Source organism: Symphalangus syndactylus, chromosome 12 (assembly GCF_028878055.3).
Source record: "Symphalangus syndactylus isolate Jambi chromosome 12, NHGRI_mSymSyn1-v2.1_pri, whole genome shotgun sequence".
Lineage (NCBI taxonomy): Eukaryota > Metazoa > Chordata > Mammalia > Primates > Hylobatidae > Symphalangus > Symphalangus syndactylus.
In genome coordinates, this window is record NC_072441.2 from 92,868,734 (window position 1) to 92,893,513 (window position 24,780).

A 24,780-nucleotide genomic window follows, 5' to 3' on the forward strand; every position below is an offset into this window, starting at 1 on the left:
ACACAGGTGGGAGTGGGTGCATTAGGTTTTACCTTTTCACGCCGAAGCAGCCATCTCACTGCCAAAGTCGTGCTTACTGATGCACTCCTTTGACTGTGTTTCTCTGCCTTTTCCTCATGCCTTGCATCTCCTCTCTGTGCTGCCTTTGTCTCTCTGTCTCTGTCTATGCCTTTGTGGCTTAGCATCTTGGTGCTTGGATATTCCCCACTTCTCTGTGCTTCTTGGTTCCTGCAGAGCCTGCCTTGTGCCTTTCATTACCACGTTAACAAACTCGAGTCATGCCTAACGACGTCGCCTCATACGTTATGCTAATGATCAAGAGACATGTTAATGATATTTTAGAAGCCTAATTAGTGGAATATATAACTATATGCAATTTGGTAATGGACTGTGACAACAAGTTGTTAAAAGGGGGCTTGACAAATCCAGTTGCATGTGGCCTCAGACAAACAGGAGCTGAGAATGGATGAGTGGAAATCAGACAGGGAGATAGAAGGAGGAGGTGTGTATTGGGGGTGTGAATGCCTGTGTATACACTTATGTGAGGGTCAATCTTTCTTATAGGTAGCATTGCTGTCTTATCATCATTCCACTGTCCTAAAACCACAAGGCTAACTGTATCTGAAGAATTATTTACTGATGTTTCTTAAGCAATTGCTACTGTTGCCATTGATCATACTGGTATATCTTTGTTAGAAATGTTATTTTGATTATGTTATTCTTCACAACATCCTTACTTGCAATTTGTAATGGGAGATGTACACATAGAAGATAGGTTCTTGTGCCAAAAAGAAGTTTTATTGTGTTATAAACCAACAATCAAGACCATGTAAGCTCAGAAATAATCTGTATTGTGTCTATCAACATTTTGATAGTATTGGTAGGAGTAAAACAAGGAGTGGTATGTGTAAAATCATTCAGCTGTTTGAATGTCATTTTCTCTCAATGAAAGAATTGGTTAGAGGCATACATTCCTTCAGCTGGTATCTTTCTTCCTCTAACGTGGTGATTCTCAATTTGTGGGCCACAGACCCTGAGGGAGCCTTGAAGTTGTTAAAAAGGTTTAGTAAATTCATGCACATACCAAGCATTGTCTGTAAACAGAATGTCATGGACACACATGCAGATCAATATACCTACTAAAATTCTTTGAATGTATGAAATGCTATTGTGGTTAATGAAATGCACACTCACTTAAACAAGCATTTTTTCAGTTCCTATAGGTTTTTTTTATTCATGTGTATCATTCCTCCATCTGTAGAAGCTAAAAATACAATAACTCTCTTATAGTGGTACTTGGAATGTTTTGACATTGAAAAAGAGACTGTACATTCACAGAGGTTGGGAGCTTCTGTCTAGCCTGTTGTTCAAAACTGCTTATAAAATTTAGCAACTAATTTTCACTTTTGACAACTATTTTAATTCTAGAAAATAGGTTTATGAAGATTTTCTTAAAGTGTTATCTATCCTTCCAATGACTTATTATAAATTTTAGAATATATTTCTATAGGGTAGAAAAATCTCCTTTAGTCAGAATTGAACAGTTTTCATGAAGAACATGTTACACCATGTAGAAACATGGGTACTGCAGGGCATAGGTGGCACTAGCTTATGGGAGCCTCGATTCCAGAAACTTGATTTTACTTTTTGTTTAGGATTAAAATGCCAAAAAGAGGGAGGCTTGCAGTATCACACTTCACCACCAGGTAAAGCTTTTAGAAACATATATTCAGTGTGAAAATGCCCCAAGTTTGCAGCTTCTTGATGGATAAAGACAGTTACAGAGACGAAGAAAGTTAGTGTTTTATGAATTAGTCCTCTACTCTTGAAATAATAGTATAGCTTATCGGCAATAAAGTACATTTGTATTTTTTTCTCGGCTGTTCTTCCTGAGGCAATATACCATGTTACCATTGAGGAAGTTCTTCTCCCTTCCCCCCACCCCCCCCCCCCCACCCCCCCCCGTACATTTTTATTGTATGCAGAAAGACAGAAGAAGGAAGCCCTGAAGGAAGATTGTGTATGAACCCAGGATTCTGTTATCACATCTGATGTTTGTTTCTAGTTAAAAATGAGAAGTAATTTTTGGGAGGGAGACAGAAAGGGGAAAAGTTTATAAGCGAGCCAGTGGAAAAAGCACATTCATTATCAGTGTCTTTCTCACTGAGTCGTTTGAAGTTGGAAAATTAGCAGCTTCTTTGAAGCTCATAAGATCTTTCATCTTTGTGTATGTGAGTGTGCGTGTGTTAATACTAAGAGGAGATTCTTTCTCTTGCCACTTATTTGGTTTTTCTGCTAATAATGAAATTATAATGAGATCCCTGATGGGATTTAAAAAAAAGAAAAAAGAAAAAAAACACCTTACATGAATTATCCCATTCCCCTACCCTCCTTCTGCCTTTCTGTAAAATCTATTCTGCATAATAGGTCTTTGTTTCTGGATTTGTGACAGAATTGAAGGAGGCCAGGAGTCGGAAATGCCCCTCATTGTTCTTTTTGGTGACTAGGATACAAAGTTCTGTTCGGCACAGAGTACTCTCCTCTGCTTCTACCTCCGGCAACCCCGTTACCCCCCAGCCCATACACCACTACCCCAGTTTTGGGTGGGGAGAAGGCAAAGGTGAGTGTTTGATATCTTTGCAGGCTGAATGGCCAGTTGATTTGAGATGCATATACCATGTCTTCCCCCTTTTATCTTTAAGGATTCATGACATGGGCTGCCGTTGAGGGAACCACACTTCTGTCTTGATGGCAGAAATACGGTATTTGGAAATCTTGGGAAAACCTCTCTCAGGATAACATTTTCAGTAGTAGGTTTTCCTCCCTGTTACCTCTGGTTCCTGTTCCATTGCCCTTTATCAGTACAGGCTTTTGAAAATGGCATGGATTAAAGAGGTCCCACTGCCCCAGGGCTGAGTGTTTCTTTGCCCGGCCTGGTCTCTACTAGTGGGTGGGTTAAGTGGAGCCTTTGGAAGAAGGAATCAGTGTATGGACTGTTCAAGACAGACACATACTTATCTAATTTAGGCATTTCTAGCTGTAGGAAAGGCAATGATGTGATCTATTCCAATGAAGAGTTTACACTTTGGAAACTCAGTTTCAGAAAATTCTTCCATAATCCAACCTAAATCTTTTCTGCTTTACTATTTTGTCTTAAGCCAGAGATAGGCAACTGCTGTTTTCCTGTCTTAAAACTCTAGAAAACTGGAGTGTAGAGAATGGGCAAGATGAGAATGCCTCGTCTATGTATGTGGCTTAGTCAAAAGCTATTTCCTGAATCTCTCATGTTTAGATTTTCTCATCAACGTTAATGACCACTTTCAGGGCCTCACTCCCCGCTCCCCATCATGTCTGCAGGTTCCCCCTCTCTTTCTTCCTTTTCACCATTTAACAGGTATAATAAAGCTGGGGAATCTTTACAGTTGGTGATTTTATATCATAGATCAAAGATCAAAGCAGAGGAATACACAGCAACCGTAAAATTAACTGCTTTTTCAATTTTACAATGCTTTCAGTGATAGAGAATCTTATAAATTTAATATTAATTAAACACTTAGCTTTTAACCTCCTCCTGCATCTACTTTTGGCTGGTGGCTGGAAAAAATTAATTGGGCATCTTAAATCTTGTATTACTAATGCCTTGACAGGAGGGGTTTCAGAAGCACTTAGAACTTCAGCAAAATGTACTTGGAGCATTTGTCCTTCCACTCACCTAATTGAAAATGCCCCCTTTTTTCCTTAAGGAAAAATGAACCATTTGCAAATTTTTTTTTTAAAGGAAGCATAAGTTACAGTCCCCTTTCATAGCCAAAGCTTTAACTCAGTCCCTTGGCACATTTAACACTTCACAAAATGGAAGCCATTGAACTTCCATTATTATAAATGCTCTATTGATTTTTGAGTGTGTTGGTACAGATGTGTGGCCGGCAATTGCTTGGCCTAATTATTGTGTCACCTGAAGCCTACGCATGTTCAATCCAGCAAGAGGTGCCTCCTGTTTTGGTGAGTTCACTTTGGCATGGTAGAGTCAGAGGTGGTGGCATTTGAGAATGGACCTGCAGCATCGTGAACAGGAAAGCTAGAATATCAGTGAAAGGAAATAATATTTCTCTTGAAGGAAGCCTCAAGAGATGGGAAGCCAATGTGATGGAGGAGATGTTTTGGGGAAGCTAGACTAGGCTGTTCACATTTTCTTAGCTCTGGAAGGAATGGACGATGGCCTTTTGTTGGGGGACGAGCATTTCTGTCTTTAAAAGCCAGGCAGGCATTCATGGCTGTCCTTCAGAAGTGGCTCAGTAGAAATAATAATACGAATACATTGCATCTCTTTTGTATTTTTTTTCTCCAGTGGCCTTGGAGAACTGTATCCAGATAATCTCATTTTTCTCACACATCACTGTGTTAGAGAAGAGCAAGATCAGGCCCCTGAGTTTACCCAAGCTGGTTCTCTCCTATGACCGTATATTTGAAACAAGCAACTGGAAATTATAGTTTATAGAGCAAGAACCCCAAGAATGGATCTTTCTGTACCTGTTTTAGATTCAGGCAACTGAGAAAAGTACATTAATTGCTTTTTGGGGACATCTGTTCCTAGCACAGTGCTCAGTGAAATCCCTTGGGTTTATGAGGACCTGACTTGGAGAAGAATTATAAGAAACAAAATTTGGGGGAGAATTTAAAATGTCATTATTTACTTCACAAAAATGTTTTCAAAATTTTACTCTGAAAGGCTTTACTGCAGGTTTGCTTTAAATTGCTAAGTTTTCTAGAACTGTAGTCATCCAATGAGACTATAAATCAGTTTACAACTGATACTTTAGAAGCATATTTTTTGAGTAAGGTAAGGGATATAGAACACACAACATGACCTTCCCCTATCTCCTGCTCTGGGTTGCAATGGTCTCTTTCTCCGAGTCCAAACAGTCACCTTGACAATCCTTGATGGCAGTAGGGAGCATTTAATCCAACTGTGAAATAATAAATTAGCTGTGGAGTCACCACCAGAACAGGGAATCCTGGCTTTATGCACCTGGCTAGTCTGCACTCCCTGTGAAACCATCACGGTTCCTTCTCATTGCAGCTGAGCTTTCTGAACCTTTTAAGAACTGAATTGATGGGATGTGGAATTTGATAGCCGATAAATTAAGGATATTGGTAAATGTAGCGACTCTATTAGAAGATAGCATTTCCAAGATCAGTAGCAACATTTGCTTGCATTGTTCGTGAGTGTATCTGTGGAGGTCCTTTATATATGTATCTCTCTCTTTCTCTATCTATCTAGATATATACGATATGTGGGGTGCTATAAAATTTTTAGTGCCTTAGTTTGGGTTGACCGCCTTATTACTCACGAGTGAGCTATACAGGTCTTCCTTAACAAGTGGCAATAAAGGCTTTACAGCACCCCTTACACCGTCACATATTTTTCTTTAGGCCACATATTGTCTTCTTCTTTTTAAGTCTCCCTTTGCTCATGTCCCTCTCAAGTACCTTTGTTGCCATGGCAACAGTTCCATCGTTTCTTAGGGTAGAGCAGGATGACATCTCACGCAAGATTCTTTAAGTCAATGCTTGTTTGGACTGACCTCAAACACTCAGCTGGGGCCAGTGCTGTGGCCCTTACCCTGCTCATCTGTGGCACTGTTTTCTCTTTTTTGCTCGAGGCTCGGTTTATTAGACTGCTATGTCTGTCTCTACAATAATCATTGGCCGTATCTCCATGGACCTGTTCCAAAGAATGGGAAGAAGCTGATACTCATGATCTAAAATTGAAAAAAAAAAGTTAGTATTAAGCATTTTGAGTTAAATATGGAGCTTTGTGAGTGGTTGGATGCATAGTAAATACTGTGGCAAGAAGGAAGAGTTAGGGCAGCTCCTCCTCTGCATGTCGATGTTCTCTTTGGAATTCCCTCATGGGCTCCGTTTTGACAGGTTACCATGTGCGTTTTTCAGTCCTCTCTGTGTGTCTTTAAGACCCAGCAGGGCCGGGCACGGTGGCTCACGCCTGTAATCCCAGCACTTTGGGAGGCCGAGGCGAGCGGATCATGAGGTCAGGAGATCGAGACCATCCTGGCTAACACGGTGAAACCCCGTCTCTACTAAAAATACAAAAAATTAGCCGGGCATGGTGGTGGGTGCCTGTAGTCCCACCTACTCGGGAGGCTGAGGCAGGAGAATGGTGTGAACCCAGGAGGCGGAGCTTGCAGTGAGCAGAGATCGCGCCACTGCACTCTAGCCTGGGCAACAGTGCGAGACTCTGTCTCAACAAAAAAAAAAAAAAAAAAAAAAAGACCCAGCAGACCTACCTTCCCCGTGACTCATGGAATATTAGTCCTAAAAGGAGTCACAGAACTGAGTCCAGTGCACTGATTGCATTCTTAGGGAAACTGAGACCCAAAGGGGCATGTGTCTTGCTAAGATCACTCATCCTTTATTGGTGCAGATGGGATGAAAACCCACATCTCCCAGCCTTCAGTTGAGCTTCACCTTTGCTACTATTTGTTAGTTTTTTAAAACAGAAATTATTTGAAAGTTTTTACTGTCAAGCTAATTTCCTCTCAAGCCACTTCAACATTTCTGTAAAACGTGGCTGTAGCCATAGTGGAGACCTCATTTGGCAGATGTGGACGGGTGGTGAGGCTGTACCTCCAAATTTCTTAACTCTTTTTCCAACAAGAAGGTTGGCTTGCCAATTCTTTGAAAAAAGGTAGGAGTTTCTGTAATCTGTTCTCTTAACTACATTTGGGATGCTTGTATATATGACTACATATATTTATATATTTTCCATGGGCAATATTTTGACTGTTTCTCTTTTGAAAGACAGTGTGAATGAGTATGCCAGAAATCACAGATGATATGAGAAATGCTATCAATAAAAGCATTTTTTCAGAAAGGTGAATTAAATAACCCCAAAATAATGTAAAATTTTTCCTAATGTTATTTTGCAGTCATTAGAAAACCTAATGCTTGTAACCAATGGGGGTGATGCTTGTGGGACAGTACATGGCTGACGTTGTGGTTTTCACTGGGCAAAATAATTCAGATCTACGAGTCTTTTGGCATGGGCATAGACAGAAAGATTGCATAATTTGTTCTTGGATGACGTGAAAAAGAACCCTGAATATATTTTTCTTTTCTATGCTTCCAAAGTCTGAGTAGGATGTTTTACATGGATGGGTAATATAGGATTTTAGGAGACAGATAATGCTCTGTTTTAGATCTTCAGTTGGTCTTTCCAACTTGTAGAGGTGATGTGGTGATCACATATTTGACTAGTGGTTATGCTGTTTTCATATTTAAGTTGCCTGTAGCAATTCGTGATTTGCTATCAGTACATCTATCAATCTGTAATATTACAGTCGATATCATTCTTCTTTTTCCCAAATACTTGGTAAAAGAGAAAGCTAACATGCACTAGGTTCCTACCAAGCAGATAAGATGAGATAATCTATGTAAAGTACATAGTATAACCCTGAAAGGGATTATTAGTCCCACTTGACAGATGTGGAAAATGAGCCCTAGAGAGATTAAATAAAATCCAACCTTCTATGACTAAGTGACTAAATTCAGGTCTCTGATTTCAAAGCCCATACTCTTTCCTCTGAGTTGCATTGCCCCTACCAGGTACTTGGCAATTATTGTCTTGTGTAATCTTTGGATCTTTGCCTTGATAAGGTGCTTAATCATTCCCTTCACAGTTCATAGTAAAGTAAGAATGACTAGCATTTCGCATCATCACACACAAGCCTAAGAGTCAGCAAGACTCACCTTACTGTAAAGCTAGCTTCATCAGCTCCAGCAGCTTTCCAGGTAGCATGATGTCACTGGCAGAGTGGATCATGAACTAGCACATGGGCTGCATCAGGAAGCCCTGGGGACCTGGCAGAAGTTGAGAGTGTGGAGTGGGAGAATGGAAGAAGGAGTAATATATTAACCTTACTGATACACAAAGTTGCTCCTTCTTTTTCTTGCAGGTTAGTGCACATAATTGTTATCTCACTATTACTGTGTTGTTTTTGTTTTTGTTTGGCTTTGCAGTTTAAGATACCTTTTAAAAGCCACCATCTGTTTTAGGTGCTAGATTAAAGTTCTGGTTAAAACAAAACAAATAGTTTTCATAATCTAGTGAGAGAGGTTTTTTTTCTTTGTTTTTTTTTTTTTTTTTTTTTTTCTACAGTATTCAAAGTGCTTTCTGAACAAACTTAAATTGTGTGGATGTAAGCGACACAGAGAAGTCATAAAACAAGGCTCTCAGATTCAAGTAATAAAAGCATGGGAGCTGGAGGAGAGGGACAAAAAATTAAGTAAAAGAGGAAAATAAAAACTCTCACTCTGCATTGACCCTTTTACTGAGGTGTAAGGTACAAAGCATAAATAATCCACATGGAGAGTGACAAGTCCACTTACTTAATTCATTATTTATTTTAGTTATTGGAGAAGCTCATTTCTGCTTAGCCTCCGGACATATTTACAAGTGTGATAGAAAAAAGACAGTCCCTGCCATTACTGTTTACAATCTACAATAGATAATATATAAACAAGACATATTATTTTGGTAGACAGATGCATCCAGATACACTTTAAACAAACAAGAGTACAGCAATTAATGTGCATATGAAATCCGTAAGATAAATCAGCTATCGTAGCACGTGAAGAAAACTAATACAAATTAAGGAACTGGAACAGATTTGGGCCATATTTGACTATTTTCGTATGAAGAAACATTATTTTAGAAGAGCAATTTGGCTGCAGCAGAGTCAGGAACTGCGCAAGCAGCATTGTGACTTGCTTGTTCCACAAGCAGAGGCTGGGCAGCACTCAATAACACCCCTCACCTTCATGGGCCTTCAGCCGTAGAGAGGCAAATTAGAGCAGTGGCATAAGCCACAAATCACAGGCTGTTGTTAGATTTAGTCTGACCCTTAGCATCATTTTATCTGAGTCCTCTTGAATTTAATGTGATTCCCTTCACACCACCCCCTCTCTGGACAAATACTAATATTGTTATTGTTATCACCGTGATTACTTGTGGCTGACCTAATACCCTTCTGCCCTGAAACCACAGGACCTTGCCGCAGCCTAGGCATTAATAGCCCTCACGGCACCTCACTGACATGGCTGCACTGGAGTTGAAGTTACAAAGCAGGAAGTATCATTTGGTGCCCCTGCTACCCTCGCCCCTTTCATCTTTATTATGCAGTTTCTTCTTATGGTGCTGCCCATTTTCCCAAGGAATTAAAGTCGCAGATATTTTGATTTCAGGGGAGGGTGAGGGGGAAGTTGGGCTCTGAGTGTAGAGAAGCAAGAGCTGGCACACCTGTCCTTAGGTTCACAGCACAGCCTTTCTCCTGCTGGACACAGGAGTAGGATGAAAAGCCAACATCAATGACCTTGAGTGTATAGTTTCATAATCCATGAATAATTTCAGGAATTACAGATGTACTCTTAGTGTAGAACATGCAGAATGCCCACCGTGGATTCAACACTGTGCAAACTCTGTGTTTGGGGTTTTTTCTCAATTGGTGGCTTTATATCAACCTCCCCAGCACACTTATATCTAGGCTTTTATAATGATTAATACACCAGGAAGAATCAGTGGTACGGACACATTGGACATGTGGTATTTATGGTCTAGAGGATATTATTACCAGGAACTCATTGGTGCTCTCCACAAGTCTAATGGTGGTTGAGCAGTAAACATGGAGGCACAAAAGGATATAATTAAAGTGACTCTGGAAGCAATCTAAAAAGTGGGAAATGGATTTTATGGTGCCTAGTTCCTAGGGTTCATGTAGAGTTAAGACCTGGAAGAGACTTTGGAAATCCCTAATCTTGTTTTATAGATAAGAAAACCTAGAGTGGTATCAGTTTGCTTAAGGTCATACAATTAGTCAATGGCATAGCTAAGACTCAAAACTAGTTTGCCTGTTAAGTCCACCATAACATCCTCAATGTAGAATGTCCTCAAATGGATGATGTTGCTGACTTCTTTTCTTCACAACCATCTCTCCTCTCTCTCTTTTTTTTTGAGATGGACTTTTGCTCTGTCGTCCAAGCTGGAGTGCAGTGGCACAATCTCGGCTCACTTCAGTCTCTGCCTCCTGGGTTCAAGCAATTCTCCTGCCTCAGCCTCCCGAGTAGCTGGGATTACAGGTGTGTGTCACCATGCCCGGCTGATTTTCTTATTTTTAGTAGAGATGGGGTTTCACCATGTTGGCCAGGCTGGTCTCGAACTCCTGACCTCAGGTGATCCACCCACCTTGGCCTTCCAAAGTGCTAGCATTACAGGCGTGAGCCACAGCATGCAGCCCCTCTCTCTCTCTTTAGACTATTAATAGTTGGGTCATTTTCTATTACTAGTATTTTCACTGCCGGGTCTATTTTGTTATTATTTGGGGTCTCATTATGGACTGTTTCTTGGATCTGGTAGAATTTGAATGGTGTACGTCATCATGAATACTGAATTACCTGAGCCTTTCCCTGCAGATTTCATGTATTATACAAGGAAAAGTATAATGTATTGGTTAAGAGCATGGATTCTAGACTGTGACTGCCAGGGTTTGAATCCCAGCTCCGTCATTTACATGCTGGTTGTTTTGGACACATTATTTAACCTTTCTTTGCTTCAGTTTCCTAATCTATGTAATAGGAAGGATAATAGTAGTATCTACTTCATAGGTATCTGCCTTGGAGTTAATACACAGAAAGCAATTAAAATAGTGCCTGGTGCATGTTAAGCCTCACAGTATGTTATTATTGTTATTATTATTTTCTTCACTCTCCAGCAGTGGCCTTGAGCTACCTAAAAGGCTGTGTAATTTAATCTTCCATTCAGTTGAGGAAGGAGCTCTGTTGTAACAGTCCCGGGTGGCGTTATCCAGCTCTGCTGTGGCACAGCCGTGGATGAGCAGTTTCTTCCTTGTGAGCCAGCTCCCCACCACCTGTAATGCTCAGTTTTCAGTGCCAGCTTTGTCTTCTGGACCTGCACAGTGTAAGGCTTTTCCTTCCTCTTGTTTGGAGGTAGCTCCGGCATTGCTCACTGAATATAGCCTGTCCTGAAGCCTATAATTGTGGGGTTTCTGCGAGATTTGGCCAGAGGCTTCTTGAGGGATGTGGCCAGGTGAGTTTCGAAGGTCGAGATTAGTGCTGTTGACCTTCTGCAGTGCCCTGCCTGGCCCCACACCAGCTGACACTTATCTAGGACTAAAAGGTGGTTATAATAAAACACTGATACAGGTAAGAGCTATGGAAAACAAAACTTATCATTTCCCTGGTCCTTATCTCCTAAAGCATTTATTATGTCATGAACGCTTTGAAAAGAGAGTGCTTTTTGAGCTTGGGGTACTGTTGAAACTGACTGGACCTGACTACTATGGCAGTGCTTAAAATCACTTTCTTCTTTAGTCCCTCCCACAGTGCTTGTTGGATTTCATTTCTGGAATATGAATTGCCAAAATTAGTTGAACTGTCTGATGGAGGATTGTAAGCTCAAAAAGGAAGTATCGGCTTCCCATTAGTACACCAACACCATCTGATAGACACAAACTTTCTTTTTACCTAGCATAATTGGGCAAGGTCAGGCCTCCCTCGGACATGGTTTGGGGTCTTTGTTGTAGGGAAATAATTTCTTTGGGAGAAATGATTACTCTCAGTTATTTCCTAGCCTATCAGGACCTGGAAAGACCCCAAATTTTGAGGGTGGGGCCTCTTGGAGAATGCCAGGTTTCACCAACCATGTGCACGTGGTTCTATGTAGACCTGCCCATTGATCTTGGAGCCTATTCTTAGCGTCATAGGTGACAAGGGGCCACGTTGCCTGCCTGTAGAGATGGCAATTGTGGGCAGGAGTTAACTCTAAGACTGCGAATATTCTGCGCCTTCTTTCCTTATTCTTATAAGAGGCAAGCGATACAGCTTAAAGAAGGTTGAAGTGTGTGTGGGGGAAGGGGTTTATTGTGAGGGTGGGGGTGGGGAGAAAAGGAGGAACAACTGTAAAAAATGTTAATTTATTAATCACTGAATATATAGCAGTTCATCTGAAATGCTGTTGCTATGCCAACACCCTGGGAGTTTATTTTCTTAATCCAAGAGAGGAGCTCTCAGTCCCCTGCTCCCCTGCTGTGTCATTTGAATTTGCTGCTGCCACCGCTGCCACCATGGTATCTGTTTTAAAAAGTGGGGGGCGAGGGGGGAGGGAGGGGAACCAGGCTAAACCACCAAAGCAGTCAAATGCAAAGCAGTAAGAGGCCTTTCTCAGTGCGACTTAGTAAAAATGACACAAATTAATATACTCTACTTAAACCAGACCAAGATTAATGGTTCTCTTTCAGTGCAGCTTAGCCCAACTGTCACTCGACAGGCGTTTGTCGGACAAAATCAACACTAATCAACATTTATTCGTCTCTTGCCCTTGGGTCTGAGGCGCGCGCGGGCTGCGCCATTCTCCCGCTCGTCTCGCCACGCTTTTCACCCTCCATCCAGCCTCGCCATATATCACCCTTCCTCCTGTGCCTCTCCTCGGACGGATCCACACACTCAGCTATCAGGGTACATTAGAGGCATGATAGATTTTCTGTTTTAATTTACATCTATTATATTGCAACATAACAGATTTTGATTCCGTAGAGACCGGTGTCTCCTATAGCCAGACTCCTTGGGAGGATTTCTGCATTAACTTATTAAGGTTCGTTAGGATGCAGCTTCAAATAGACTCCCTTCTCTGTGGCTTGTTCTCTCTCTCTCTGTGTGGCAAGCTCAGTAAAGATGTCTTGGTGTACCTTATTCACAAGCACAGCTCATTTTCTTTAGACTTGGCTTCCTGTGCTGGATCACATGAGGCTGGCTGGTTTCCTCCTTTACTTTCTGATTGGACTTTGATCAGCCAACAATGGGCGTTGCAAGCTCCCCAGTCCCTGCCTGGTCTGGGTAAATGGGCCTTGACAAATCTGGTGGCCTCGAGTCAGTGGGCACCCCCTCCCAGGCTTTAGTTCTAGCCCCCAGCATCTTTCTCTCTTTCTCTCTTTTTTTCTCCTTTTGATCTCAGTTACAGTTAGATTTTGTTTATATTGAAACTCAGGTCTACAGAGATGGAAGTGGGGAGGAACACAGTTTCTTGGGTTAACCAAGGAGAAGGATGTTGAAAGGATGACTGAAAGAGTGAGTCTGAACAAGGCTGTTTTCATTTCTACATGGCCATCTTGAAGGCATCTTATTTCAGCTTGGAACAAGGTGCATGAGCCCAGCTTGTTTGTTGCATGTGGGAAGTGTATATTTTTAGTTGCCTTGTAGAGTGGCTTTCCACCTCATTTGTGAAATTGGCTTTTTATTTTTATCCTTTTCTCTTTTTCCCTTTCACCAGAGTTGGAATGTGAAGCACAGTTTCTACTTGCTGACATAGTATTTCCTCTTGATTTTTAGTGGGGTTGGGGTGTTTTAGGAGTACTAAGGTCATACTGAACTTTGGACACCTAGTCACCTTGTTGCTGGCTGCAGAGAAGAGCTTGAGAAAGAGACAGAAATCTTCTCGTCTTCTCATCATGGCTTTGACAAATGCCCAGGGAGACCACAACTTTCTTCTCAACTTGACTGTAACACTGGAGCCCTTGGCCACTTAGAAGGCCTGAGTTTTTTTTATATTTTCCACCAAGCTGCTGATTCTAAACTGTGGTGGGGTTTCTTTCATGGCCAGAATGGGGAGGAACCGTGGGCTGAGTTGGGTATGTGTGGTTTGTGTGTGTTTATGTGTGGCCACTGAAGTGTAGGATATGGTAGGAGGATGGCTTAGGACTTCCATTTTGGTTTCTTATTACACAGCAATAAAGTAAATGAAGCTTAGTATAACTTTACACTTATAGAAATGTAGCTCAATTTAAGAGACAAAACACCAACAGGAGCGCTCAGTATCCTCAGCTTGGGAAACTGACCTCGTTAATTTTAATGAGGGGAAAAATTCTCCAGCTGGGGCTGAGAAGAAAATGAAATACCAATGAGGTTATCACTTTGGATGATCTCACTGAATTCAGACTATAATCGGAATGATGCTTGGAGAATTTTCTAAAATCTTATGGAAAGATTTAGAAGAAAATGCATATGCCCTTGATAGTATTAACAGACTGCTTTCCCTGATAGGCAGAGCCGAACTCTATATAGTACCTCCTAAAGGGGTCGTTTGAAAAGTTAATATATTAAAAAGTTGGACCAAAGTAAAACTGAAAGAAAAAATGGGTTAACCTGATTCTTATGTGGGTCTAGCGTGAAAGCAGTGGGGCTGGTTGGATGGTGGCTGAGGCCGTTGATTATAAGCCAGGGGTTCCTGAGTTCAAGTGCCTACTGGGATGCTAACTTCCTGTGGGATTTTGGGCATCTGTTTTTTGTCAACCAAAGGCAGGAGGTAGGGTGAGGGAGTCCTGTTATTCAGTAGGCAGCTATTTGATTTGCACAATAAGTTGATGACTTTGGCCCTGCTGCTGAGGAGTGACAGATTGTGACCAATGAGGTTAGGATGACTGTAGGACAAGTTTACCCTCAGTGAGGAGAGGCCTGCCAAATTCCACTGACATTTGGTTGGGGACCACAGAAAGAAACATCACCATTCAAGGTATTTGGCCTTTATTTTGTCCTAGTTCACTAGATGGCGGATCCTGGGGAGCAGATTATTTCACAAGTGGATTCTTCAGAGTTATGGGGGCAGACAGAACAGGCTTTCTTCTCCAAAAGTTCAAGTTTGCTGACTCAAGCTCTTTACTCATCTCTCTGTCATGTCACTGCACTCAGGAGAAGATTTGTGCAACCATCAGGTGCAAACTCAAGTATCACCAAAGGGATACTTTCTGATTAAATAGAGCCATCGTGCTCTGGGGGCCATCTCAATATCAGTGGAATATTGAGGGGGTCTATTAATGTTTGTAAGTTCCTTTGAAATTCAGCCCTTTTCTTTGAAAGCTGTAAGGCAGCAGTTAAGGGCACTCGTACTGCTGCTATGGCTGTGTGTGTATGTGATGAGAAAGGCTGGTTGCCAAGCAGCGGAGAATGGACATAATCGTGCTGCCTAGCAACAGCGGCAGCATGGTCACTTGCGCAGATTTCTGCGCCTCTTCCTGTTTGGTCTGCTGGAAAATACAGATGGCTTCTATGGGTCGCTCTCTGCCCTAGCCATAGTGAGAGGTAGGAAAATATTATGAACCAGGGCGGAAAAATACACAAGTGCATGTTTTAAAGTGATTCGTTTCCAAGCTGCCTAGGGCTGAGCAGGGATTCTTACATAGCATTCCTCAGTTTCCCCTTTGAAGATATTGTGCACTGACACGTTGACTCGTAAGCCGGAAGAGGAATCTTTGAAAAGTGCTAGACCCCTCTGGGTGCTGCCTCTACTGAGCCCAAGGCTTTATCTGCATGTGTGAATATAAAGCCACTGGTTTTCTGATAAAGACACACACCTACACTCACACACACTCACACCATGGGTGAAAACGACAAGTGGAGCAGAGCGTGACTAGTGGTTGTTCTTTGAGGCCGGAGGAACAAAGCAGTCAGGAGTGATAAAGGCAGGCGATCCCTGCTGGTTTGCCCTTTCTCCCAGCTCTGACCATCACCCTCACACATGGCACTCTTCAATGAGGTCACCTGCTCACTACAGATTCTAAAAGGGGCTTGCTTGGCAAAGACTTCCAGGGTCAGAGTGCCGGCCTTTACTGTTCTTGGCAGTTGTGTGCATGGAACATTGGAAGCGTTTGGAACGGAATGCTTAAGGAAGATATTATTTGGCAGCAAGAAAAAGGGAGTGTGCAGACTCCCCCTACCCCTCCTGGGATGAGTAGGTACTGCCTGCCCGTTTTTTCTCTACAGGAGTTGAATCGTAGCCAGAGTACAGGCTTGGCATCAGAAGGCCTTAGTTCAATCCTTATCTCTTCTACCTACTAGCGGTGTGGCTTTATGCAAGCTGCTTGTTCATCTGAACCTTACCGCTCTTGTCTGTAAGGGATAGTAATATCTGTTTTACAGAGTGGGCTGAAAGGTTAAAAGAGGTGCTAGTTCCATTTGGCATGCAGCAAGTATAAAGTGATTGTTGCTGTTCACCTCCTCTCCGTGATTAAAGAGTAGGAAGTTGGGAAAAGAAGGTGAGCGTTGCAGCTACCCTGTTTATTCCAAACTTCAGTGTCTTGGTTTTTGTCTTCCTTCTTAGCCTCCTAAATGAAGAGCCTTTATTTCCCTCTGTTTAGATTAGAAAACATGAGAGATCTCTCTCCTTTTGATGCTGGGTGCCTGGATGGTATTAATTGATTTTAGTGGTTTCTTAATCCATACAGAATCAGTTAGGATGGTTTGCTCCCATCTTATGTATGATGAGACAGTAGTACAGAGCAGTGGAATGATTTGTTTGGAACCCTAGAGACCATTAGTTCCAAGACGAGATCCAAATCCTATGGCCTGTGCTCATTTTGGCAGCACATATACTAAAGTTGCAATGATACAGAGAAGATTGGTATGGCCCCTAGGCAAGGATGACATGCGAAGTGGTGAAGTGTTCCTTATTTATTTATTTATTGAGACAGGGTCTTGCTCTGTCACTCAGGCTGGAGTGCAGTGGCATGACCATGGCTCTCTGCAGCCTTGACTTCCTGGGCTTAAGCGATCCTCCCACCTCAGCCTCCCTATTAGCTGGGACTATGGGCATGCACCACCATGCCCAGCTAATTTTTTCTATTTTTTGTAGAGATGGGGTCTTACTATGTTGCCTAGGCTAGTCTCAAATTCCTGGGCTCAAGTGATCCTCCTACCTTGCCTCTCAAAATGTTGAGATTACAGATACAAGGCACTGTACCCGGCTGTGTTCTATATTAAAAAAAAAAAAAAAATCCTATGGCCTGACGGTATAGATGAAGCCCCTGCCAAAGCCAGAGGGGCTGGAGTAGGTAGAAAGCCACCAAGGAGTCCGAGCCTTCTAGGTATTGACAAAACTTGAATTTTAGACTTCAAAATTGTGACATCAGTGAATGTTCCCCAAACAGATCGCAGCGTGGCTCCTGGAGGTCTGGATGTGCTAGGTGGGTCAGTAGGGTTGGAAGACGGCCCTTGCATCTTTTCTGCTCTGTTTACATTTGTATGTCTGCTAGTATAGAGAGTAGCTAAGGGATCCAAATGGGGGAAGGCCTTGGGTTCTAAACTGGCCTCTCATCCAAGTCCTGCTAAGAGCTCTTGTTCCTCAGTTTCCCCAGCTAGAATGATGAAAACATTGACCTATTTCTCAGAACAAGGTAGGTCAGGGGTTTGGAATTACTTATCTGGACTACTGTATAAGTGCTTCACTCAGCAGATTGCTCCTTGTGTAACATACATACTGGGAAACGATGTGGTGACACTAGCACACAGGACAGTTTATAGTTATTTTCAGTGGTTCCTCGTTTTTTGGTGTTTTTTTTTTTTTTTTTGACGGAGTTTTGATCTATCGCCCAGGCTGGAGTTCAGTGGCACGATCTCAGCTCACTGCAACCTCTGCCTCCCAGGGTCAAGCAATTCTCATGCCTCAGCCTCCTGAGTAGCTGGGATTACAGACGCCCGCCACCACGCCCGTCTGATTTTTTTGTGTTCTAGTGGAGACGGGGTTTCACCATGTTGCCCAGGCTGGTCTCCAACTCCTGAGCTCAGGCAATCCACCTGAATTGCCTGAGCAAATTGCCACGGCCTCCCAAAGTGCTAGGATTACAGGCATGAGCCACTGCACTGGCCGGTTCCTTGTGTCTTAAAGCAAACACAGGCACAATATTCTGGGCAAACCAGATGTTAATAGCTTGACCTCTCTCTCAGAGGAGGACTTGGTTGCTTAAGACCCTTCAAGCTGTCAAAGTTACAGCTTCTCCAGGATACTATCATCCTCACCCATTTCTTATTCTCTTTGCAGGGAGGGATGATCTCTCGAATAGCTCCCATCAGAGCAACCATTCTGGGACTTTGAGCAGAATGCTTAAGGCAGTGGTTCTAAAATTCCACACCACCTGTTCTTCCAGTTGTGTTCTCTCTGAGCTGTCTCTGACGGTCACATTCCATGGCCATGTGCCACAGCAGACTTGTGATACTGATTTTTGTGTTGTCCTTGGCCATTGGGGGCAGGAAGGAAGGAGAGAGAAGAGAAGGGGAGAGAAGAAGAGAAATGGGAGTGGGGTCCATTCATCCATCTCTCCGTCATTAGGGGCCCAGCAGTTCCCACTATGGCACCTAGGAAACTAGCTTGGACCTGGAGGCCATCCAGTGACCTAATCTGGACCAGTAAAGCCACCAAGCCATTTTCCTGCCTCGGACATGCTTTCTCAGCTGCCCTCCCCCTTAGCTAGGGCTGAAATGACTCGTCTTCGCGTGCCGTAGTTCGATGGGGTTTCCTCTCTGTGACTCGGGACAGAGGCCTTGGTTGCCACCAAAGGCAGCTTATGGTGTAGCTTCAGGTCTAGCCTGACTCAGTGGCCTTCCCTCAGCTATTCACTACGGAGGCACTTAATGAAGAAGACACAAGGGTAGCAGGCCTGAGGGGTAACTTCAAGGCTAACATGTCTTTTTTCCAGTACTTAACTCTTCTTTTGAATTTTAAGAATTCCAGATTTTATTCTAAGTCAGAGAATACGGCGAGAAAGGATTTTATTGTATCTACTCCCTCCAAATGGCGTGAACGTCTGGATTTGCATCCTTCCCATGACAGATATCACAAATTGGGTTGGGTTTTGCATGCTCAGGATGATTTTTGGCATTCAGCTAACACCCTTCCTTTAAGGAAGTTAGAACACTTGATAAAATTTTAAGCTTTTGATCTCAGTAGTACCCCTGGAAAACTGAGGTCCGGTGAGGTAAATTGTCTTGATTAATTATATGACATGCACTGCTTTTTGGTGGCTCTTTTGTTGTGTTTTGTTTTTCTTTCTCCTTCATTTTGTTAAAATGAATTATGTGAATGTCCAGGTTAGCAGCGTTCTATTTTCATAGGATAAGCCCCATCTCTGGTACTGTTTATTTCCATTGTGCCTATTTTTCAGGGGACTCTGTGCATTTCCACATTTCCATCGCCAGCTCTAAGAAGGTACACCTGCAGAGTTTGTTGTGACCCCATTTCAGAATGGACAGAACCAAGTGCAGGCTTACTCTATTTGGTAGAGACTGAGTCCAGCAAGTAGAAGTGTCTTGCCAAGGGGATGCAACTATGAATAGGAAATGGAACTAAAAATAGAACCTAGGTATGGCCCCAGGTATTTGACCACTCTCACCAACGTGATTTCTCCTTTTGGTCTCAGACCAGGACATTCAAGGCATCTCTCCATTTTCATATGGAGAAGCATCCAACTATGTCTCAGTGGTTGATTAGGAGACCATATCCTTCAGGAGTCATGTTGAAACTTGTCAGGGTAGTTCCTAAGGTCCTGAGGCCTAGGATAGTACTGTAACCTGGCCCCGTGAAATCTTTGGTAGATGATAAGTATTCAGTATGAATTTATTTATTTGATTAGGTGTTTTTTATCATGGTGAATACAGTTCCTTTAATATCAGCAAGGACTTAGTGAACATGTGCTCTTTGCCTCACAGAAAATAGAAAATGAGATATTAGAAGGAAATAGAACAAAAACTATCTGCCTTCAAGGAGCTCACAGTCTAGTTCAGGAGACTGGACATACGCAGTCTCTGCCCTCTGCTTGGACTGGTGACACTGTGATTATTCTAAGGTAACGAGCCACTTTTTATTCTTTTACCCAGCCCAGTTGTTTCAGATGAAAGGATAGAGAAGCCGGCATCTGCTGTGATGGAGGTGATGTTTTATTTTAAGATAAAGTATAGAAGCAACTGATTGATGGATTATAAACTGGGAGGTCCAGGATAAAGCTTCATTCTGAGGGCATCAGTATATTTCACTGGGAGCCTCCTGGGCATTAATTCTGCCGTTAATTTTGTTATTAGAAACCTAGCCAAACAAAGGGAGGTGGCGAAGCTTGAGGCTGGTTTAACCTTGATGAAACAGTGATTTCACCAAGGATGATGTTGCCCCATCCATCTTCATCCATCAAGGCACTGCTGAAATATGCTAATGAAGCCCGAAGATAGGAGCACAGAGCAGTTAAATGGGGCGTTGCAGACGCTTTCTGTACCCCCGTGACAGGGTGATGCCATTTACTGTCCAGATTTAGTATAGGAAAGAGAGCAATGCTGACATGGTGTCGTGGTGGAAGATAGAATGGAGGTTCCACCTAGTAAAAAGAAAGGGCAAAGTTCGGGGTATATATTCTAGAAGAAGATGGGAAAACTCGGTTTTTGGTGAAGGGGTTGGTTTTCTTAATTCTCTTTGGCTCACTTTCTAGCCAGTCCACACGAGAACCAGACATGTGGCATACTGCAGATAGGGCAACATTTTTAAGTTCCAGAATGTGACCTCCCACCATGTGCCAAAGCAAGTTATCTGTTACCATGTCAGTCTGCAGCACTGTTTGTTTCCAATGGTACATGAGCTAATACCTTGGCTTTATTTATTTATTTTTTTAAGTTACAATCTTTTGGATACTTATGACATGCTGGGCATACTACTGAATTATTTTATATGTATTAATCTAATTAGATTCTTACAAATAGCCGATGAAGAAGCAAAGTTATTACATATATTTTATAGATGAAGTTTGAGAGGCTAAATTCATGTCCAAAATTATGTAACCAGTAAGTGGCATGGTTGGGGTTTAAACTCATGTCTACCTGACTCCAAAGCCCTTGCACAAAATCACTGTGGTCTGAAGACTCTTATGTAGGATATAGCTGGGAATCTCTGATAACCATTGCGAGCAGCTTGACTCACTTACGTATTTATTGCTTGTATATTCTTTGGGTTCAGTTTAACTTTAACTTTGGCATTCCTTTCACAATTCTTTCTTTTGTAAATAGACTATAAGCTCTCTGAGGTCAGCAGCCAAGCCCTTTCTCTAATCTCCTAAATGTTGATGACGTCCCTAGTTTCTACGTGGAGCGTTTACTTTTGGCATCATGCTTCTAATATATGGTTAAAAAAGGCTGGCCAGCTGCTTTTCTGGTTTTCATTTCATACATTAGATGAAAGCCGTGGGGGATTTTCCTTGTCTTTACAAGTTAATTCTACAGGAATCACAGTAAAATTTCTGTTTCTTTGAATTTATTGGTGGGTCCACTTTTGTTTCCTACTAGTACATTACCTATCTAGTCTATATCCAACTGTACAGAAAAAAGTAAACAGCAAATGAAATTTTATTATATATTGAACAGCATCTTTGGAGCAGTCTGTATTAGGAGGTGTGTATCAAATTCTGCTCATCTTAGGGCCCTAGACAGTTCTTCTAAGAGAGCCTGCCACCCTTCGTTTACAAAATGCAGACCCTGAGCTAAGAGGTGGTCTTGGGCAAATCAGGCAAAACAATTCCTAAATCTAAAACGTTTATCAGAGGCCGGGCGCGGTGGCTCACGCTTGTAATCCCAGCACTTTGGGAGGCCGAGGCGGGCGGATCACGAGGTCAGGAGATCGAGACCACGGTGAAACCCCGTCTCTACTAAAAATACAAAAAAATTAGCCGGGCGTGGTGGCGGGCGCCTGCAGTCCCAGCTACTCAGAGAGGCTGAGGCAGGAGAATGGCGTGAACCCGGGAGGCGGAGCTTGCAGTGAGCCGAGATTGTGCCACTGCACTCCAGCCTGGGCAACAGAGCGAGACTCCGTCTCAAAAAAAAAAAAAAAAAACGTTTATCAGCTTTTGTTTTTTTTTCCTAAATGGAGATAAAGTTGGAAGTTAAAAACAAAAAAGAAGGATGGATTAAAAAATATTTAAATAAGATGCCAAGTAACATGAATTTCCTGAAATAGACTGTTTCAGGATAAAAACTGTATCTTGGCCTTAATGTGTCTTGTGCCATTTATTAAATCAGTTCTGAACTTTGAGGACTCCAGACTGTTATTAAAGAGTTAATAACCAAAGGCTTCAACGTCCAGGATGTTGTGTGGGTCAGTGTATCTTGCCAAGAGGTAACATCAGCCAGTGGAATCAGTTGGGCTCTCCGTCTGGCAGATCTGTCTCTCTCAGCTGCTCCTCCTCCAGTTTCTAGTCTTGGAGTTCATATACAGTAAATCTTTCTCTTAATAAAGCCGTTTTTCAAATCTGACTTTGGACTAGGGACTGCTTTTTCTCCAAATGCAACAGCTGTTAAACATGGTGCATTGGGCACGGTGTATATCTCTTTGTTTAGTTTTGGGTTTTTAATATGAGCAGAGACATAAAGGAGTGGGAGGACTCCATCGATTTCTTTCTACCCATGAGTCAGTCATCCACTGGGTTTGGAAATAAGGCCTCCAGCCTCAAAAGGCTTCTGGGCTCCCTGGGCTTCTCACCCTTAAGGATGAAGCCTATTGTGCCCTAATAACCAATACAGGATTCCCCCCCTTCTTTCGGTGAGATAGAATTGTGGAGCTCAAGGTGTCCGCCAGCAGAGGCCAGACCTTTTGGCCCCTATCTGTCCCATTTACATGGGGAAAAGCATTTTTGCCCCCTTGCTCTCTGGTCCTTCTGTCACTGTCTCTGTTCCCAATGCACTGGGGAGCATTAACTCCCTGAAGGGGAAAAAAGTTCACAAAAGAAATGAATTATGCATATGGAATTCATTTCCTTGATGAATAGGGAATCTGAACAAACTCCATGGCTGTTTGATTTTAAGGCAGAGGAGAAGGGGGGCTTAGGGCTAAAGAGTATAGTGGGGGGTGATCAAAAAGAACTTGGAACAAGAGAGGTGGGAGAAAAACCATGGCAGGAGGACTTGGGATGGAAATATTGAGGACAAAGTAAGGGGACCTTTGAGAATAGTTGAGGGCCCATTATTCTTGCCAACACGTACACACAGATATATACCTCACTCCCGATTAATGTGCAAATTTGTCCCCAGGGAAATTGGAAATGATAATGAGATTATACTGGGCAGAAATGACAACACTAAGGTGATGTGACCATCCTGAATTAAAGTTTTTCAGTGATTTTTTTACTTTCTTCAGTCCAGGTTAACAATGGGCACTTTGAATTTTGAGGCAGGCATTGTGTGATAGGTAAAGAACTGCATTGAGAAGTGGAAGACTTGGATCCAAGCCTCAGAAGACACAGACTGTTTGACTGTGGGCAAGTCACCTCACCTTTCTGTCTCAGTTATCTCATCTATAAGTGGGGATTATGGCAACTGCCCTGGGGAAAAAATTATAAGGGCCAAACAAAAGTGCTTTTATGCATAACACAAGATGCAAATCTGAAGGGATTTTATTTTTCTCTCTGTGCCTCGGAAAGGCACACACTCATACCTTTAGTGCAGTGGCATTCAGTCCGGTCTGCAGGGCATGGCCCTCGGAAGAGTCTGGAGATGTCCCAGGACAGCCTTCCTGGTAGTAAGGGGGGCAGCCCTACAGGCTCGGGGGTCCCATCCCAACTTCAACCCCTGCACCTTTGTTTCATGGATTTTATTTGCTTGGGTTTATGGGAGTCTGCTTTTAAGAAACCTTTGAAACCCAGTGGTGCAGAGAATAGACCAATGCCTAGTATGAATTATTTATTTGTTTATTAAGATTTTCATGGCATCTTCCCTTTCAAAGCTCAAGGCACTGAATGAACTCTTCAGACTGATAGCAGTTAGCACTAAAGGTTGAACAGGGGCCGTTGGAGGAGGAACCACTAGGGAGGATGAGAAAAGAGGGAAGAAGAGCAGAGAGAAGAGCATGGCAGTCCAGACCCCAGAGCCACCACTACAGCCAAAGGAGGAAAATCATAAAGACTGCAGGCTTTCCAGGAAGGAATCCAGCCCTGCTGGGAAGTTGTTTTGTTATCAGGGAAAGTCACTTCCTTCTCTCTGCCTCCTCCATGAAATCGAGGTGACCTAGTTGACCCCCTGGGCCCCTCCCAGGTCTGATCTTTTAAGAAGCCTGAGGAGCTTTCCTTTTTAGGTGAGCGGGCCTAACCCTTCTGCCAAGTTGTTACGGCAATAAAAATCATCATAAAATTTTTTTTTTAATGTTATGCATAAACCTTTCAATAGCAAGTATATTTGGTACAGAGTGGTTTTCAACCCTGGCTGAACATTAAAATCACCTGGGGAACTTTTAAAAAATATTACCAGTGCCTGGGATCTACCCTGGAATGATGAAATCAGAACATCTGGGGGCTGGTGCTGAGCATCTGTATTTTCTCAAAGCACCCCAGCTTTTTTTTTTTTTTTTTGGGACGGGGTCTAGCTCAGTCGCCCAGGCTGGAGTGCAGTGGCCCGATCTCGGCTGACTGCAAACCCCGCCTCCCAGGTTCACGCCATGCTTCTGCCTCAGCCTCCTGAGTAGCTGGGACTACAGGCGTCTGCTGCTACGCCCAGCTAATTTTTTTGTATTTTTAGTAGAGACGGGGTTTCACCATGTTAGCCAGGATGGTTTTGATCTCCTGACTTCGTTATCTGCCCATCTCGGCCTCCCAAAGTGCTGGGATTACAGGCGTGAGCCACCGTGCCCAGCCCACCCCAGCTTTTGTGTTATGCACTGGGGTTGTGAAATACCCGGGGACCTGGGAAGGCTGACAATAGGAGGTGAGCTTGAGTGTGCCCGAAGAAAGGCTTATTATTAGGGGTGTGATTTAAGCGCTTCCGATTAACAGTGGAGGAAGGAAACTTAAAACTGTACTTTGAAGTTACCAAGCTATAGGTTATTCTTATAGTAAGTGTAGCCCATTTGGCTGTGTAACTTATTTTTCACATACTTCAAGGCCGGGAAACTTCAGAAGTGTCACAGCA

At 42.7% G+C, this 24,780-nt stretch overlaps 1 protein-coding gene and 1 non-coding gene across 10 annotated transcripts in view; both read left to right on the forward strand.

Annotated features, from left to right (window-relative positions):
- Nucleotides 1–24,780, forward strand: part of PBX1 (PBX homeobox 1) — a 328,066-nt gene that overhangs the window by 64,432 nt on the left and 238,854 nt on the right. Inside the window, exon 1 of one of the 9 annotated variants that reach the window (XM_063625015.1) lies at nt 5,329–10,990. The exons of 6 other annotated variants lie outside the window; for them this stretch is intronic. In XM_063625015.1, the coding sequence (XP_063481085.1) occupies nt 10,903–10,990 (88 nt within the window). In that variant the 5' untranslated portion in view covers nt 5,329–10,902. Of the gene's footprint in view, nt 1–5,328; nt 10,991–15,113; nt 15,163–15,197; nt 15,816–24,780 lie in introns of those variants that run through there. 2 more of the 9 variants (XM_063625021.1, XM_063625016.1) reach the window with 2 other exon arrangements.
- On the forward strand, nt 16,428–16,534 carry LOC134734962 (U6 spliceosomal RNA). Its single transcript, XR_010117830.1, has one exon. It is a non-coding gene; the product is annotated as a U6 spliceosomal RNA (small nuclear RNA).